The 20,096-nt window shown below is 44.1% G+C and overlaps 1 protein-coding gene across 1 annotated transcript in view; it reads left to right on the forward strand.

Moving 5' to 3' along the window:
- The first annotated feature begins 1,038 nt into the window (after nucleotides 1-1,038).
- ARAP2 (ArfGAP with RhoGAP domain, ankyrin repeat and PH domain 2) overlaps nucleotides 1,039-20,096 on the forward strand; it is a 259,491-nt gene continuing 240,433 nt past the window's right edge. Inside the window, exons 1-6 of the mRNA XM_083149954.1 lie at nucleotides 1,039-1,700; nucleotides 4,380-4,447; nucleotides 5,790-5,869; nucleotides 12,329-12,399; nucleotides 16,492-16,794; nucleotides 18,943-19,012. Of these exons, the coding sequence (XP_083006080.1) occupies nucleotides 1,039-1,700; nucleotides 4,380-4,447; nucleotides 5,790-5,869; nucleotides 12,329-12,399; nucleotides 16,492-16,794; nucleotides 18,943-19,012 (1,254 nt within the window). The remainder of the gene's footprint in view (nucleotides 1,701-4,379; nucleotides 4,448-5,789; nucleotides 5,870-12,328; nucleotides 12,400-16,491; nucleotides 16,795-18,942; nucleotides 19,013-20,096) is intronic.

The raw sequence follows: 20,096 nt of genomic DNA on the forward strand, positions 1-20,096 counted from the left end.
ATTTTGGCCAATGAGTTGACAAATGAAAGAGGCGTACTGTACACACGGTGAGGTGTGGTCTATGGGGAAAATGCAAGTGTTTCATTGGCATTTTTACGAGCTGGTCAGTAGTCTATTTAGAATATGCAAATGTGACTTCCATGCTAATGTTGTTTATATATATATATATATATATATATATATATATATTTAGAGTGTGCGGCAGTGCCTTCTGGATATAATTGGTAAAACAGAGTTCTTGTAATTGTCCCGAAATGACAGATCTGTGCATTTTTGTAATGCCTTAAATACATTTTTCCAAAGTCCTCTGAGTGCCGCTGCTTGATTGAACTCTGTTGCGTGTGTGTGTATATATATATATATATATATATATATCCTGATTTGGATCTCACACAGCACACTTCACCCTACCTATTAACATTTTTGAGAAAATGAAAGGTGTCTACTGTCCATATTGCCCCTGATGAAGTCACGTGTGTGACGAAACGCGTTGGACAACATGTGTTTTCGACATCTTACAACTGTGAACCAAGCATTATTATATTGATCCAATGGATTATCTGAATTATTATTAAATTTGTGTTTTTAACAAAAATTGTTGTCTTATTGGGGAGCACCCTCTGAATACTCTTCTGCATATATATATATATATATATATATATATATATATATATATATATATATATATATATAAATAAATAAATAATAGATCAATCCTTCGGCACTCACTCCTCTTAGTATATTGTAATCTGGGTGCCCTCCTTGAAATACAGATAATGCTTGAGGATGCGGGTGGCACTCACAGAAATAAAGACACTGCTAGGCAGGATATGCTTAACATTTCAAGTCAATTGTGAATGTTCACCGAAGCATATATACCATATATAGATGTTTGAGTTATCAGAACTCACCCTGACCAGTGTCTTCTGTTATTGCAGGTCCAATATTGGTGACTCACATGACATGCCTCTGGATTGGTCTAACTACTGTCCGTGATATTTTCCCAATGATGCCTTATACAAGTGTCAAGATGTCATAATGACCTCCTACAGCCAAATGGGACGTGACATTGGACAGATGCTTGCTGATATTCATTTGGAAACTTATTGCTCACTCTTCCAAACATTTGGATACAAATCTCTTTCAGATTGTGTCCAATTAAATCATGAAATGCTGCAAGAAATGGGAGTATCACTTACCGGCCATAGGAAGCGGATTCTCAGGAAGATAGAGGAATTACTGGAGAAGGAATGTCGGACTCCTGAGCATTCTACTACGGAAGTAATAGGCTCAAACACTTTATTAAAACATGATGCTGCTGATATTGCAATGGTTGATAAAACATCTCCAAGTCTATCACAGAAATCAAGCACAATACATATGGGTTCGTCAGTGGATCGCCGACCACCAGGACGGACGGGGGATATCGTTTCCATGCAGCTCAAACAGGTTGACCCAGAAAAGCCAACTGGCAGCTCGGGTGATAACAATGACCAGGGTGATAGAGAACACAGGGACTCCGGAAACTTTGAGTTTTTTGAATTCCAGGGACACATGGTTGAAAATGATTTATATGGAGAAATTAATAATAATCATATGAAGATGACAAAAGATAAGAAAGTCCCAACAAGATCGTTCATTCTGAGAAATAGACCAGTTCCAGATCTGCCCGTGTCTGTCACTGAGACGTCCTTCAAAAGGTGACATGTAATGTGATAGTGTCTGTATAAGCCATAAGTCCTAATAGCATTATACAGTATGTGGTGGTTTCTGATGTTCTCAGTTCAGTGGTCATTAGGCAAACTTGAGTATTATAAGAAATAAGCGTAGCAACCACTGTAGATCCCATGACATATAGGAAAAGGCGGGATTCATTAAATTAAAACTGTGTTAAAAACCCTGTTTTCTTGGGTTTTACTGCATTTTCTTATGTATCAATCACCAGAGTTTTTGATGCGGGGGGTAATGCCAGCTTTTTCCCTCGCCGCTCCTTCACCGCATGCTCCGGCCTGCCTCACCTCCTGTCTGGGCTGCCTCCTGGTGTGCTTCCTGGATACAGTGACCTCCTCCTCCCTAGCAACACTGGCTTTGCCTTTCCGGGTGCAGGATGGAGGAGCCTGGGAGTCACCGCAGCTGCCAGCAGCAAGAGGCAAGGAAAACCCACGGGCACCCTTTCACCTGGCAGCGGCAGCTCCGCAAAGGGCAGCTCTTTTCGGAAGAGCTGTCCTTTGTGATACTAATTTCATATGTCAATACATATGCAATTAGTATAGTTGCGAAGCTTGGTGGGATGTATTTCACAATGATAATACATCCTGATTAAGGTGGCCAATCCCGGGATTGGTTGGTCCTGGGATTTGGCACCAAAATCGCTGGGATTTCATTGGAGATTCCAATACCGGGATTTTGGGATCAGACTGCGCATGCGCAGTCCAATGTTCCCTCTAATTTTACGAAGGCTGTGTGCGACTAAAAATTTTGGCTGTGCAACTTTGGAATGAAATTTACATTTTTGTGCGTCACTTATATATAAATGGAAATTTATGTTCAGCATTTGTGTTAACTTTACTTCAAAATTATATTAATCATTTAAACATTCAAAATACAGTACACAATGTAGTTAATGGGTGAAACACACATTAATTGAGTCCACAACTGCAAAAAGGGACCATTGCTGCTTTGTGCGCTCAGTTGTAATGTCTGTGCGCATGCTCGTCAAGGTGTGTGCGCGCGCACGTGCGCACAGCTTAGAGGGAACACTGGCGCAGTCCAATGCCGGGCAGCGTCTGAGCACTCACTCAGATGCTGGCCGGCTTCTCCCATCACCGGAATGATGCTCTATGCATCGTGACATGATGTCAGTGGTCATGCTGCGCAGCCCACAAGCTGCACCGGCGCTCCCGGACTCATCGATTCATGCCCATACCGACTTCTTGTCGCACCGATGCATCCCCCCCACTCACCGCCTCCCAGCCACACAGCCCTATTGCTCCCATAAACCTCCTGCCCACCTCAACTGCACCACCCGGCTCCCGATCACAGGCGCTCTCACCCAGGTATGTAAATATGTGGAGCGGCCGGGGCATTTTTTTAAAATAGGGAAGACAATGATTGAAAAAAATGCTAATCACTAATCCTGATCACTGAATGTAGGAGGAAAAAGGAAAACCGGCTGTACCCTCTCACATGATGGCGGCAGCTTTGCAAAGGGCACCTCTGTTCGAAAAAGCTGTCCTTTTCAATAATAATTGCATATTAATACATATTAATGCAATTTGTATCATTGGAATGCTTGGCGCGCTGTATTTCACAGTGATAATACATCTTTACAGTTTCTGTGACTGTAAAGATTGCTTAAAAAATGCCCCTACATTGTTCCGTGTGTAGGGGCGATAGTGATGCACGGCCCCGCACGTCACTATCGGCATACCCTCCAACATGACCCATTCCATTAGGTACAAAATGCTCTGTTCCTGGACTTCCCTGCCAGTGGCAGTTACAGAGGTGGGGCTCCAGCACAGTCCAATATTCAAAGACACATCACATCAACTGGCAGTGAGTCCAGGACAGTGATGTTTGAGGTGGCAGTAGGTGTGGCTCCTCTATTTGAATATTGGACTGTGCTGGAGCCCAACCTCTGCAACTGCCACAGGCAGGGAAGTCCAGAAACAGAGCATTTTGTACCTAATGGAATGGGTCATGTTGGAGGGTATGTATCGGCCGGCGATTAATATCCAGCATGCTGAATATATCTACTTAATCACTGGAGAACACTGGCCCTGGCAGACCAATCAGCACACATTACTGTGCAGCGCTGTGTGCTGAGCAATCTACATTGCTGAGATCACTCAGCAGTTGTCCGGTGTGTACAGATAAAGCCAGCCTCTTCCTTGCAGGGGCTGGCGCTAGCGCTAGCCCCCGCCAGTGGCCAGCTCTCACCAGGGGCGTGTGCGCGCACGAGACGCGTGCGCCCCGTGGCTACGGTGCTGGCTCCGCCGCCTCCCCCGGTGCACCTTACTGCCTCACCGTCCCTCTATCCCTGCCCATCTCCCTGAAGTGGAGACAGGCAAGGACCCTCAGCGACGCCATGCTGAAACTGGGACGCGTGTGCGTGTGAGACGCATATGTATCCCAGTCAGATGGAGCACCTCTGCGTCGGCTATCGCCAGCGGAGACATGCTGGTGATCCCCGGGCAAATAAGGCCGGAGGCGCTCCATCTGTATGCCCCTTTAGATAGCAAACTGAAATCTCTAAATTGTATTGGAAATTGAGATAACTGTAATATGATAGCATAGTATTATTATGACAGCTAACTGTTAGATTGTATATCACACTATAACACAATGTTTGAAGGTGACACTTGTTTACTCTGTTTTAGGAACGCCAAAGACGTAAGTACAATGGATAATAATCCTGAAGGAAATTCTACCTGCAACTTAACAAAACGTGAGTCATCTTTCCACAACATAAGTGAACTACATTGTATATATATTTTCTGTTCTCTAGTGAAGTTTGTTTTAGGCATGTTATAGATGTAGACATATAAGGAAATTGTGTGTTATATTTGTTATTGTTTAAGATCTTCTCAGGAGTACAGTAAATAGGCCCTTTGTCTGCAGTCCTCATGTACTTTGTACCTTAAGAGCGACAAGACAAACACGGTGAAGAGTGATAAACTTGTTAAACAAATCAATATGTAGAAGCAAATACCTATAATTGTTTTCCAGAATGACAAAGGCAGAAGTGTATTGAGGAAGTAGCTACTGCTTTTAAAAAAATGAAATATTACTGCAGTACATGATGAGTCCACAAGAGGTCACCCAAGATAATGATAATCTGCACACAGCAGTAAAACAATGTAATGCCAGCTACATGATATATAGTAGAATTAAGCAACACAAGTATACTGTAATATCCATAAATATAATACACATGGAAGCCACCGTCAGATTTCATGTGCTGGTAAAGGCTGGTGGACAGCGGACCAGCTGATGGGGAAGCACAAGCAACTCACTTGCTCACATGTCCCCGTCAGCATGGCGGCTGGGAGCGGGGACCAAGGGCTTCCCTGACCATCACCGTTTCAGGGAGATGGTCAGGGAGCGGGGGCAGGCTGGGGCAGAGCGGGCAGGGGTGGGGAGACAGGCGGAGGGCTGCTACATACGCCAACAAAATGGGGTGCACGAGCGTCTCATGCGCACACCACATTCTGTTGGATGACAGCCGCTGGATAGGGACGGAGCATGGCTATTCTATCGCCAGGAGCCACTCTAATGAGAGCTTTAGTAAATTTGCTCCAAGGTATCTGGATGGCTGACAATGTCAAAGGGCGGGATGTACTAAGGGAAAAATGTACTAATATCCGGCTGCCGCGTCTTTGCAGGGCAGGGTATCGCCACCTTTGGGTGAAAAGCTAAAAGGGGGCGTGTCGAGGAAAACGGCCTTGGATTGTCGAGAAACGGCCATAAATTCGACAACTTTTCTGACAAATAAGGTGTAGACCAGGTGTAAATTTACTAAGATGGGAGTTCTACTGAAGATTGGATGTTTCCTATAGAAACCAATCAGATTATACTTCTTAATTATTTTGCACCTTCTAGAAGATACTAGATAGAAGTTGCTATGGACAACAGCCCATACTCATTAGAACTCCCATTGTAGTAAATTTACCCCTTATGGTCTATCTTTTAAATATATATTTTTGCACACCTGTAGCTACAGTTTTAAAAATCCTGGCATGTGAGATGCAGTATAAGTCTGACTGTTCATTTGTATTTAATTAATGCAGAGCAAACTGGAGATGAAAACATCCACCCGATCTCACCATATGAGGAGACGTTCTTTTTCCGAGCTTCCGAGTGCACAGAGGTATGCTATGTCTTATGTGTCAATGCAAATGAGCTATTGTAATAGAAATAGCATTGAAAAACAATTCGTTGTCTGCAGCTAAAATTTAATTAAAACTCACAGTATATATATATATATATATATATATATATATATATATATATATATATATATATATATAAAATTAAGAATAGCTAAAACAGCTTAAAGGGACAACAGCATAATCCAATAGCACAGTCTTTTTTATCTTTATTTGAAATATAAAGGTGCCCATACACCGTGTGTTTTTCCCGTGAGATACAATGCACGCTCCCATACTTTTTGTACTTAGTACAAAACGTACACTGCTGTAGCACATTGCATGTGTTTTGAACTAGATGTGATGTTATCTAGTGCAAAACACACGGAGGCAAGGGGGGGGGGGGTGTTTGCCAGGGAGGGGGTGTCGGGTGATGCGGCCGCCGGTGCCGCTAAGCGTGCCAGGTGGGGGTGTGTGTCGGGTGATGCAGCCGCCGATGCCGCTAAGCATGCCATGTGGGGAAGGGGTGTCAGGTGATGCGGCGAGTGCCGCTAGGTAACTCCAGGGGTGGGGAGGGGGGCCTGGTCGCTTCGGAGGGGGAGGGGGGTTGCGGCCGGTGCCACTTACCTCCATCCGGGGGGACCTGCTGCAAACTGCCGCCCTCCAGTGGCTGGCGCCCTAGGCAAATGCCTAGAGCTGCCTAGTGGTGGCACCGGCCCTGCACGGAGAACATCGCTCCATGTATGGGCACCACCACACCCAGCAAATATATGGGCATATTTTTGGTTGTTTACATTTTTTACTAATATTACTTAGGCGAGTTCAATCAGAGGGCATGATTTACGTTCGACATTGGATTTAGTAAAGCAATCTTTTACTACTACGCTGTACTGAGCTCATGTGGCGTTGTGGTAAGGGACATCTCTTCAGTGAGATGCTCAGTCTGAGATATCGCAGGGTTAATGGTTGTGCCGAGGTGTGACCATTGTTTTCAGTTATGTATTGGTTAGCGGCAGAGGTGACCGCCTCTGTGCACAAGATAGCGTCTGAGACATTTGTGTATTTTTCACTACCCCTGAATAAGCAATCACAGCTGAGCATGTAACTGCATGAACGTTTGAATCAATTTCCATACAGGCCTACTTCCTGTACCTCACCAATTTGCAAACAGGCCTGCATATCTCAACTATTTGCATATGGGCCTGCTTATCTCATCCATTTGCATACAGGCCTACTGCCTGTACCTCATCGATTTTCATATAGGACTACTTACCTCATCCATTTACATTCAGGCCTGCTGCTTACCTCATCCGTTTACATTCAGGCCTACTTACCTCATCCATTGCATACAGGCCTGTTTACCTCACCAATTTGCATACAGGCCTACTTACCGCATCTATTTGCATACAGGTCTACTTACCTCAGTCATTTGCATATATGCCTGCTTACCTCACTCATTTGCATACAGGTCTACTTACCTCATCTATTTGCATACAGGTCTACTTACCTCACTCATTTGCATACAGGTATGCTTACCTCACCATTTGCATTCAGACTGCTTACTTCAACCATTTGCATACAGGACACCTTACCTCGTACATTTGCATATAGGCCTGCTTACTCCATCGATTTGCATACAAGCCTGCTTACCTAATTTGTTTGTTTACAAGCCTAAATACTGTACCTCATCCATTTGCATACAAGCCTGCTTACCTCATTTGTTTGTTTACAGGCCTAATAACTGTACCTCATCCATTTGCATACATGCTTGCTTACCTTATCTATATATTTATCCAGTAACAGGGCACTAAGGGCCTGATTCAGGGATTTTCGCTAGGCTGCGTATACAGTACTTGCAGCCTAGTGAACAGGTCAGCGCCGCCTGCCGGTCTCCGGTGTGTAGTTTCTGCCAGTGATGTGTACTTTGTAACATAGTAAATTATGTCAGTATCTTAGTGCAATACTTGCCGTAATGTTACAGATCCTGCTCCTTGCTCCTGATATCAATGAGGGATGACAATGTTTAAACGGGGAAGGGGGGTAATTGAATTAGCTCAAAATTGCCTAAATAACTGCCACAAACACGCACTACTGTACCATCAAATGTATTATGTTTTGAACCTGTGCAAAACTGACACAGTTGCCTCTGGGAGTTTCCTTTCTGTGCCCCCACTGCTGTAGTACCAGGTGTGGTATGACTGCCCAACAATTGGGATCCCGACAGTCATTAATCAGTATACCAATATCGTAATCCTGACTGCTGGTGGCCGGACAGGGGGGCGAGCATAAAGAAGTTACATGTTCTATTCTTGAGCTTCAGGATTCCGATGTCAGTATACCGACTGTCGGGATCCCGATTGACGGGCTGTCATCTGGCACCCGTAGTATCTTAGTCCCCAGCTGATAAAGTCTTCTGCTAGTTACTGGAGGGGGTGACCCACACTTTTGTTCCCCCCATTTCTCCCCTACCATTACCACCTTGAAGTCCTAGTGATGGTAATAATTGTGCAAAGAAACCCTGCAGCAATTTTTACCTCCATTTTTCTATTCTTAGCAAAAAACATACCGTATAGAAGTCGGTACGGTTCTTAGGTATCATACCGCACTACGAGATGGCAACATTATTGTGGCAGGACTGGAGTTTAGAAACTGAAGGGGGTTGATGGCAGGTTCAGTTTAGAAGGTCAGAGTGATATTTAATAAATATTGCCCATAAAACCCGACGTATCAGATTCCACGGCAAACTGTTGCTTAGTACATACTGCCCTTTATGTCCGCACAGCACTGTCCTGCTCTGGAGCATTAAACAAACATCAGGGCAATCTCTAAAGAGAGTCGTGCTTTGATAAAGGTGTACTAAGCCATGGAGAGAGAAAATGTACCAGCCAATCATCTCTTAACTGCCATGTTACAGACTGTGTTTGAAAACAATGGCAGTTAGGGGCTCTCTCCCGATGTATCTCTCTCCACTTTATCATTCTCAAAGGCTTAATGCTGTACCTGGTGCCAAGATAAATATGCGGAGCCTTTTCTGTTGCCAGGTACAATGTGCAATGCTCTAGCTGATGTGCAGAGCCATTATGTACCTGGTGGGATAGTTAATGAGCAAAGCAATATACGTGTATATATAAACACTGTATATATACACACACACACAGTACTGTGCGGGAATAAGATGCAGTGTTCTAATCAGGTGCCAATGAGCACAGTCATTTCTGATGCCACAACTATTGTGCTCAGGCATACTGTACATGTTCCAAATGTAATGTTTACAGTCACATTTGGTGCCAAGTTTAATTGGCGGAGACATGTCAGGTGTCAACACTAACATGCAGAGCCAAACGTTGATATGCAAAACCATATCTGCTGTAGTAATGTGCAAAGCCATAGTTATATATAGGGGATAGGTTACTTATGCATGTTTATATCTGGTTTTTTTTCTCCCTTTTTCCAGCACAGTCCAAAATTCAAATAGGGGAGGCGCACCAACTGCAACCAACTGTAATTCCAAATGGACTTACTGGCAGTTGATGTAACACCCCTATTTGAATTCTGAAATGTGCAGCAGCCAGGGCCGCCGAGAGGTATGCCGGGCCCCGGTAAAATTTTGGGGGTGTGGCCTAATTGCAGGAGGCATGGCTAACTCCCATGATTAGGCCACGCCCCCAAAATGTTTAGAGGGGGTGAAAAAAAACACTCTTAAGTTGAGGGGGGTTGTTATTGTACCCCCCCCGACCTCCCTCCCGCTCCTCAGCAGCAGCAGCAGCAGCACATACCTACAGCATGTGCTGTGCTGACAGCAGGCTCAGCATGAGCATCTGCACAGCACATGCTGAAGAGGTGTGTTCTGCTGGTGCTGCTGCTGCCCGGTAGGGACGGAGGGGGAAGGGTGGGTTCGACCAGGGCCAGCAAACCTGGGCCTGGGAATTTAGTACCTGCTCCCTCCTTCTCTCAACGGCCCTGGCTGCAGCCTCATCTCTGGAGCTGCCACTGGTTATATATGGTAAGAACAGACTCTCGCCACTGCAATCCATTTTAAATTCTGCTGCTAGGCTGATCTTCCTAGCAAGGCGCTCATCGTCTGCTGATCCGCTCTGCCAGTCCCTGTATTTAACCGAATTCAATATTAAATAATTGTACTCACATATAAATCTATTAACCATACTGCACCAGCATATATCTCTTTACTTATCACAATATATCTCCCATCTCGGCCACTCCGCTCTGCACAAGATCTGCGTCTCTCTTCTGCACGGATCACTAGCTCCCATTCACTATTACAGGACTTTCATCGGGCTGCTCCCACCCTATGGAATAAGACTCTCCACTAGCCTCCAAACTTTCCAAGCATTCCCTGAAAACTCACCTCTTTAGGCAAGCCTATCATATTTAAGTTCTACACGTATAACCCTCTGAGGCACCTATGCAGAGGCAGAACTCTGGGAGGCAATGGAGTCATCTGCCGCAGGGCTCCTGCTCTCAATGGGGCACCTCTCCTCCCCTGCAAGGTTAAATAAGTTAATTGAAAGCCAATTATATCACTTCTGTGGCTGAGTTCTGAGAAATATGTGTGTTCTCTCTCTCTTTCTATCTCTCTCTCTATATATATAGAGATACAAACATATATAGAGAGCGATATAGATTGAACACATACAGTATACATTTCAGAACAGACATATATTAGGTTGTGGGGGAGGGGGGGGCGGGCACAATATATATCTTGCCTCTGGGCAACTGGAGCGAACTTACGCCACTGCACCTATGTATTATATAGCTTCCCTTCCGGACCTACAAGCTATGCTATTACTGGTGCCTGTCCTTGTGTTTCCCCCTATATCCCTATAGATTGTAAGCTTGCAGCAGGGCCCTCCTACCTCCAAGTCTGTCTGTTGTTACCTAGTTTATTCTATAACTGTCTACAATTGTAAAGCGCAACTGAATCTGCTGCGCTATATCTGAAACTGTGAATAAATATATTATTTTTCTTTCTCCATTTAATAAAACAGCTACATAATGGGGGTAAGGTGCAGTAAGGGAGATTGCTACAATTCCAGGGGTCTCCCTGAAATACAGCCTACTGTATATACCTAATATACTCCCTGAAATATGCCTAATATTGTACATATTCCTGTAAAATTATCTACCAGAATAATCTAGCAATCTCTCATTTTTATATACAGTTCTTAATATTTTTTAGATGAGCTGTACATGGAGGATGTGAATCATATCACCGAGTACTGTAGGTGCCTGTCGCTCCAGGCTATATGTGTCTATACTGTATATTTACAACAGCTACAGTGCTATATATAGAGATGTGATTTATTCAGAACGTAAACCACATTTCTAACAGGCTTCAAGCCACGCCCACATTAGATCCTTTCTCTGATTTTCATTTGCCGCGTACATCGCTCACAGAAAAATAAAAATTAAAGCATATATTCAACATATGATGTGACAAACAGCATCAGCATTATATTCCTGGCATGGCTCCTGGCATTCTCTTAATTTTATATGATATTTGCAGTCAGTCCAAGACACTTCATGCATTCTAATAAATAAAACATGTTGACTGCAGCTTCTTTCTGGTATCAAGGGGACAGGAGAAAATAGAGATGAAAAGATGGGTCAGAACCTTTCATGTTTGAAATCATCTCAGACGTTATATACAAATATCTGAGCGAACTGCAACAATTTTCAAATTATCCTGAATCTGCTTAACGGTAGCAGGAGCTGTCATACAATTCACAGAATGCCTGTGTATGCAACTGTCTATATACAAAATACCCACAGTGCCATTGGTTGTGAGCCAGCTCTGTTCTTTTCTGGAGCACACTAAAATCATACTTGCCTACTTTTAAAGTCTCCTCTCCGGGAGGACCCCGGAGAGGAGACTGTCAGCAGCACGTCTGGGGCGGGGCTTGGTGTTGACATCAAGCTCCGCCCCTAGTAATGCAAATACTGCAATTTGCGGGTCTTTTAGGAGGGGGTAGGGCTAAAAGGGCGTGATTTTCATATTTAGCCCTGCCCTTCATCAGAAATTTTTGCCGCTGCCGGGGGGAGATGCAGGGGGTTCCGGCCATATCCAGGAGGGGGGCCCAATTTTCGGGATCAAATATGTCAGGGGGGACTGGCACACAATGGGCCTGTTTCAGGATGTGACTTAAATCAAAATAACATGTAGATGCAAACTATGCTGAGAGTTTTATTTTTATTTTGCTTTTATATCCTGTTAGAACTTTGGGACCGATTCAGTTCCAAAACTTAGGCTCCATAACGGTCATGCTGCCTGGGTAATACTTCTGCCACTGGTTGGGTGAATATTATAGGAAAAATTTGCAAGCGTTAGAAATATACAAAATCCAATCTGAATAATAGCATATTAAAATAACCTTGTTTTCATTTTATCATAGTGCCCAGCAGCAGAAATATTACATTGCCTATTTTTTTAAACTGTCTTCCAGGAAGCTTCCGGCGATAAGTTCTCAGTTTCTAGTAATAGTGATCTGAACGAAAGCACCAGAATCAGCACAAGGTAAAAATAATCTGACTTTATTTACCTTTTTGTCATTCAGATTTTGCCAACTGTCCTCATTTCTTTGTTTTGACTCTCTGTATACCTGAAAATGAAACGCTTTCAATCTAAACTAAATTTATCTTTCTCTGTGTACAACATCTGGTACATTATCCAAGCTAATATTGATTATAGGAAAGTATAGATGCTTAAAAAAACGAAATTATAATTATCTTCACCGATTCGGTTAACAATGAGGTTGCAGTGACCAAATATTTGCTTGTACTGCAGGTACACAATGTAATTATATGCAAATGATACACGATTCCCCACCAGCAAAGTGTCCATGAAAATTATTATCAAATGTTTGTGTATTGTAAATGATGTAAGTTTTAACCTCCGGTGCCTTTAGTATTTATATATTTTTCTCCTTTTTGAATTTTTTTTATTTTTAATGGATAAATCATTAAAAATATTATAGTCTTATAGATCATTACTTAGTTGTCTTGAACTTTAAAGGCCCATACACACTGGGCGACTTTGAGGTTTACTCGTTTGAGTGGCTTTCAGACAGTGAAAGGCTCAGTCTAGTATCCATTCCCAGGGAGCGGAGAAAGGCTGGGACTGAGTAGATGGCTCCTGTTCCAGAAGTTCGTAGCCTCTGATGGGGAGACCGCGAAAGGCCCAGCTTAGTACCTTAACCTTGGGATCGGAGAAACACTGAGACTGAGTAGATTGCTCTTCCGAGGGGGCCGCAACACTTAAGGGAGTCTTTCGAAAAGCCCAGTGGAATACCCATTCCCATGCCAGGGGCTGGAAAGTGCCCTACGATGGGAGCAGAGAAACACTTGGTCGGACGCTGATCGGTCGGCTGCCTGGAGTCCGAGGCTGCACTGTGCCCCCAGGGAAACTCGAGGTGCCGAACCTGCACGGGTGATCCCAAAAATCACCTTGCACAAGTAAGCACTTGCACTGCGCACTTCCCCTCTAGGATAGGCTGCACGTCCTTACCTCATCCTTTTGGATGGGGTAGGACAATTTTTCACACCCCCACCCCGGCCTTCTGGCTGGGGTCCTCTTTATTATTTATTTCTCTTCCTTCTTCACGTTCGTCACTTTTCACGATTTCTGTTTTTCTGTAGTGTGTCACTTTTTTTGGGTTGTGTGGTTGACCCTTATGGGCCTACCATTCCTCAATGTGCCGAAGCTCTCGCCTTTTGGGGAGAGCTTCGGTCCCCTCGAGGACGACCCCGAGCCGCAAGGCGGAGGGAAGTCTAATGCGGGTCTCTCCAAACCTTCGGGTGCGGAGGACCCACCGTCCTGACCCTTCCGAGGGTTGAGGAAAGAGGGTCTCTCTAAACTTCGGCGAAGAGACCCACCGTTCCCTATTTTCCCCTTCTCGGCCTTATGGTTGAGAGGGGTTAGGGGAAAAACGGGGCCCTTCTCCTTTGGGAGAGGGTCCAACGATCGCACGGCCCCCTATGCACGTGTTTAGGCACAGCACTGGTGGTGGGAGCACACCTCGAGCTCCCTAAGTTTCTTCAAACTCATCTTGAAAGACGCACAGTGTGTACGCGGCAGCAATGAGCGGTGAGCGCTGATGCACGCTCCCGCATCATCGCTGGCCCGGCTGCTCATCTGCTGGTATTACCTGCAGATGAGCGGTGGAGTGCACCGCTTAACATAGCGTCCTGCCTTATTCACCCCTGGAAAAATCCCAAAACAGGTCGAAAAATGCTCAGTTTGTATGCACTGAGCATCTTTCATCCCAGCGCTTTTCCCCATTATCTCTCACCATACATGCTCGGCAAAATCGGCCAGTGTCTGTGGACCTTTAGTTCGCAGAGCTCACTGTTCACTAAGGTGCACTGGTTACAATTTGTGAGCACTATATAAATATTGTGGGGACTGTACTAAGTGGTGGCCTGTACCTTCTTGGGGGAGGGGGCTGCCACTGACTGCAGCCGCTGCGGGGGAATCATGATGCAGGCACCCCTCCCCCTATTGCTGCTGCAGCAGCTGCGGCCACTGCAGCCACCGCCGCTGCAGTTCTTCTCCTGGTCCCCGGTGCCTGTGCTTTGATGACAGATGCCGGGACTGGCGCATGCACAGTACAAACATCTGTACTGCGCATGTGGCCAGCTTCTATTGGCTGCTTCGGCAACAGCCCATAGAAGGAATCTTGGTCCTGGCACCTGTACAATACAAATGACAGGCACCGGGACCAGCGCATGTGCAGTACCGATATTAGGTACTGCGCATGCGCAATCGACGATTTTGTAATGCAGCCCGCAGAAAGACATCCCAGAGGGAGGGAACACCTCCCAATGGGACTGCCTTTGTGACTAGCAGGTCGGACTTCCAATAGGAAGTCACTGCCAGGCACAGTGGAGCCAGTGCAGTCTCACAGACCGCATCTGGCTTCACTACAGTGGCGGATTTTACCTGGGGGGGCTGCAGCCCTGCCACTGACTGTACTATAGACATAACTTTCATTTTACATGGGGAGAATGACATCAGTAATGACAGGACATGTCCAGGTCTGGTATAGAAAGAAGTGGCCTGAATACAGTAACTGCCTAAATTTGCACAGAATTTACCCAGTGAGAGTAAATAAAAGAATGTGAAACTTATAGAATCGCCTGCACTGGGCACTAGGTCTTGTGGCTAGATTCCTTAGTGATCTAAATGGGCCAAGGCTAACATACGGCATACCTAGGTAGTTGCTTAAGCTGGCCATACACATGTGTAATTTCTTCCCTCGGAGAAGATGCACGCGATCCTCCCTTGAGCCGCCCGGGTGGCAGGATCACATGCGATATATTGTATGCGGTTCTTTTGCATGTGCATGTGATCCCAAGCAAGCCTGCCGGTGTGACTCGCAGACTTCCATGTGCAGGGACACCACTAGGAATCGTGCCCCCCTCAGTACCATTACGGCCACCCCTGCCCCCCCGAGTATCATTACTCACCTATCTGCGGCGGAGCATCTCCTTGGTGGCGCATCTCCTCGGGAGTGCACACAGCACAGTGCATTGTGCAGAGCGCCGGCTCGGTGCTCTGCAGGTTACACTGTGTATTGTGCGTGTGGGGGTGTGGGTGGGGGGGGGGGCGGTGTGTGGTTGCGGGAGTGTGGCACCGTGCCGCTGTCGCTGTGTGCCCGGGAACATCCAGAGGCTGTGGCCCGGGGCAGCTGTACCACAGCACCCCCCTGTCAGCGGCCCTGTCCATGCGATGCGCACCGTACCTGATGCAATTTGGGCGCTTTTCATGTGATTTATACTTGCCATGGCATAAAAAGTGACCAAATCGCATGTGAATCTTCTAGTGTATGGGCACTTTTAGGGCACCTAAAGCATTGAATACATTAGTGTTTCTCGGGCCCCCACATAGAGCTTCTGTTCATGTTAAAGAGAAAGAAGCAGAAGCTGTTGATAAGCAGCAGGAGGCAGTGGCGTGACACAAATGAGATACCTGCTTCTGGCATAAAGTGAGCCACCAGGGAGCTGGCCTCTTTGAACTTGAACTTTTCGAGTACAGAGTGAATTTGTTAAAACAGGTGTGAAAATTGCCAAGGAAACATTTTTATTCATCATAATGACCTGCAATGTTTACCTTTATATAGGAAATATCTTTTTTATACACAACATTTTTTATTTGAATTTACATAATAAATGTGAGCGACGGTGGCATTTTTAGTATATCTTTTGCACATATGTCACAGATGTTGGCACTCAAGTTAAATGCAAACTAAGAATATACTAAAGGTGCGTACACACGGGGGCGATTTTGCCCGCAATGGGAGTGTGCACCGGCGATATATCGCCGGGTGCGCGCTCCCGTTTTTGCCCCTGTGGTGATCGCTGGTCGCAGGAACATGCTCCTGCGACCAGCTGATTACCACTGCCGGGCTCCCCCCGGCAGTTTCTTTTTCATCAGCGACCATCTCTGGTCGCTGATGTACAGGAGAAACTGAGCTATATATTAATCAGCCATATACTGTATTGCTCAGCCATATATGGCTGAGCAATATATCTCCCCTGTGTGTACACAGCTTAAGATTCATGAAAAAGTGTAGTGAATGGATTACTAATTTGTTTCTGATTTTAATAGCTCAGAACATAATTCTCCATGTAAAACACCCCCAATGCAAGGACAAGAGGAGTCAGTGTATTCGACGGTGGAAGAATACACACTTAGGCCGGGAGTAATGCCCACTGTGGACAAGACAAGACAATCACTCCCAGATCCCAAAATACAGAAAGATAAGATCAGTCTCCATGAAGAAGAAATATCGGCTCAAGAAATGGATCCATTGTCCACGGAAGAGTACTCAATCACACCATACGCATGCTTTTATGGATCGTCTACTATGCTGAATAAAGATGGCTGGTTAGACAAACTTTCCCCACACAGGTGAGGTTCACTCTTTGGATCTGTGCTATTATCAGTGGGTGCATTGTGTGCTTTTTCAATGACCATAGAGGTCAGTGATCCCAATCATACTGTATTAGTTGTTCAAGCTGAATCAAACAATGCAGTATTTCCAGATCCTGTAAAGCAGCATAATAGTGTTTTTCTAATTAATGTGCATAAGACCAGACACAACAACTATCTACCATACAAAAGTCAAGAACGTCCATACAGTAAGCTTTATATCCATTAATAGGATTTCAAGGTTTTCTGTTTGAGAATGTCGCTGACAATTCTTGATAGACTGACTACTGTATATAACACACATTACAAAACTCGAGCATTAAAAATATCCGGAACACCTCTTTACATGTGAATACCATCAATTCTGTTAATTAATTTTCGTTATATGTGATATTAATCACACATATAGCACATCTCCTGGAATCTTTCATCTATTGCAACCTCCAAGGAAAAAAGAGGCAAATCAACAACAAATAAACAACACACAAATCTAGCATTTAACAGTTTCAGCACCAAAACATATGATAGTAGATTCATACTGTAACTGTACACATAGACATACTGTAAACCAAATATTTTTAATGGAATTCTGGAACAATTGAAAAACAATGATGATAAATTTATTATTGTACTATCGCCAGGTATAGTACCAAAAGATTGGAGAATAGCAGAGGTAGTGCCAATATTCAAAAAAGGAAGATCCCGCTAATTACAGACCCGTTAGTTTAACATCAATTGTGGGTAAACTATTTGAAGGATTTTTAAGGTATGGTATCCAGGAATATTTAGACCATCACCGTCTACTCAGTACTAACCAACATGGGTTTGTGAAAAATTGTTCATGCCAAACTAATCTACTAGGGTTCTATGAAGGGGTTAGCAAAAACCTTGATAATGGAAATGCTGTAGATGTGATTTTCCTAGATTTCGCTAAAGCATTTGATACTGTCCCACACAAGAGATTGATTAATAAAATGGAGAACCTAGGATTGGGTGAAAATATCTGCAGATGGGTAGGGAATTGGCTATGTAATAGAAAACAAAGAGTGGTTGTGAATGGTGCCGTATCAGATACGATACCGGTACTAAGTGGAGTGCCCCAGGGTTCGGTTTTGGGGCCCATTCTGTTTAACATTTTTATTAACGATATTGGGATAGGGTTACTCAGCAATGTATCCATCTTTGCGGACGATACAAAACTTAGCAAAGTCATCAAATCTTTAGAAGATGTCACCATGCTTCAAAATGATCTTGCAATTCTAGATGAGTGGGCAAAAAAATGGAAAATAAGGTTCAGTGTAGATAAATGTAAGGTTATGCACCATAGGAGACACAACCAGTGTGCAAGTTACAACCTTAGAGGAGAGAAACTGGGTAATTCCATACTTGAAAAGGATCTAGGAGTCCAAATAGACAGCAAACTGGGATGTAGTGCCCATTGTAATGTAGCTACAAAAAAGGCCAACAAAATTCTGGCATGTATTAAGAGGGGAATGGAAACTAGGGACTCAAGGGTAATTATGCCACTGTATAAAGCATTGGTGAGACCTCACCTCGAGTACGGAGTGCAGTTCTGGGCCCCACACTAGAGCAACAAAGCTTATTAAGGGAATGGAGAATTTAAGCTACGGGGAGAGATTAAGCAATTTGGGACTATTTACATTGGAAAAGAGACGTTTAAGGGGGGACATGCTCAACATGTACAAGTATATCAAGGGCCAATATAAGGAACTGTCACACACCCTCTTTTCTACTAGAAAGGAATCTAGGACACAAGGGCATGAGTATAGATTAGAAGAAAAAAGATTTCATTCAGCTAGTAGAAAGAATTTCTTTACGGTCAGAACAGTCAAACTCTGGAACTCTCTTCCCAGAGAGGTGGTAACGGCTGGCTCATTAAATGCGTTCAAGGCAAAGTTGGACAAACATTTACTGGATAAAAACATCCATGGGTACAAATAAGAAATATAATCTGTCTGTAAAATATCAGAACCTACCAAATCAGCAATGGATATCTATACCAGGTTGAACTAGATGGACGCAAGTCTTTTTCCAGCCTTACCTACTATGTAACTATGTACTTTATATTTGATGAATGTGGTTAACACTATCTATTTTGTTCTTCAGTAGTTGTATGTTTCAGAAGAGGTGGGTTAAAATTGATGGGCATCATTTTTCTTACTACCAGAGTGACAGGGTAAGACGTTAACTATAATACTGTTCTAATCTTTTTAAATTACATATATCTTATGTGTAACTTGTTGCTTGTTAAAAAAACATTTACATATATCGCTTAAAGCCATAATCCAAGTATGTAACATAGATATTTGTGACCTATAATATTTTTATATCCTGTAAGTGACTTGGGTTAATTGTTCATAGTCTATTAAGCAGCCCATACACGGTCCGTTTACCGGATCCGTTTGGGACTTAAACAGCACACATCGTGTCGGATCGCATCCCTAGTGCATGCAGTGTGCATGCACTACGATCCGATACGATGTGTACCTAGTACAAAAAGTATGTGCAGCACATACTTTTTGTACCGTACTATGTGATGCACAGGAGCGCGCATCGCATAGTACAGAACGGAGCCGTACACAGCGTGTATGGGCTCCTTAACACTAATTGTGAGTATTGTACTTTTCTTTAATCCATTTTTTTCTTCTGTGAGTAACCTCTAGTTGACATCATGGTATACAGGAAGTCATTTTATGTCCATTATTTAAAAAAGGAAAAAATTGTTACTTAGGGCCTTATTCTAGTTCACTCTTAGAGGCAAATTCCTTCTCAGATGACAAAACCATGTGCACTGCAGGTGGGGCAGATGTAACAGGTGCAGATAGAATTAGATTTGAGTGAGTTATTTTGTTTCTGTGTAGGGAAAATAGTGACTGCTTTATTTTTACACTGCAATATAGATCTCACTTTGAAGAAAATACCACCCAAATCTAACTCTCTATGCACAAGTAACATCTGCCCCACCTGCAGTGCACGTGGTATTGTCCATTTGAGAAGGAATTGCCTCTAAGAGTGAAATAGAATAAGGCCCTTAGTTTTGTCACATTGGACTATTCGTCTGTTCGCTCGCATGCAATCTCAATGCATTTGCATTTCTGTACATGTGCATGCGCCAGGTGCTTGCGTCCACGGCAAAAAAATTGTTCGCCGGGTGCACGCACCCAACGTTTCGGCCGGTGGGTGGGCCGGGCTGGGAGACTTGCCAACGGGAACGCACATCATTTCATGTGCATTCCCATTAAATCGCTGGGTGTTCCCAT

The sequence above is a fragment of the Crinia signifera genome, chromosome 1, assembly GCF_055691185.1.
Source record: "Crinia signifera chromosome 1, ASM5569118v1, whole genome shotgun sequence".
Classification (NCBI taxonomy): Eukaryota; Metazoa; Chordata; class Amphibia; order Anura; family Myobatrachidae; genus Crinia; species Crinia signifera.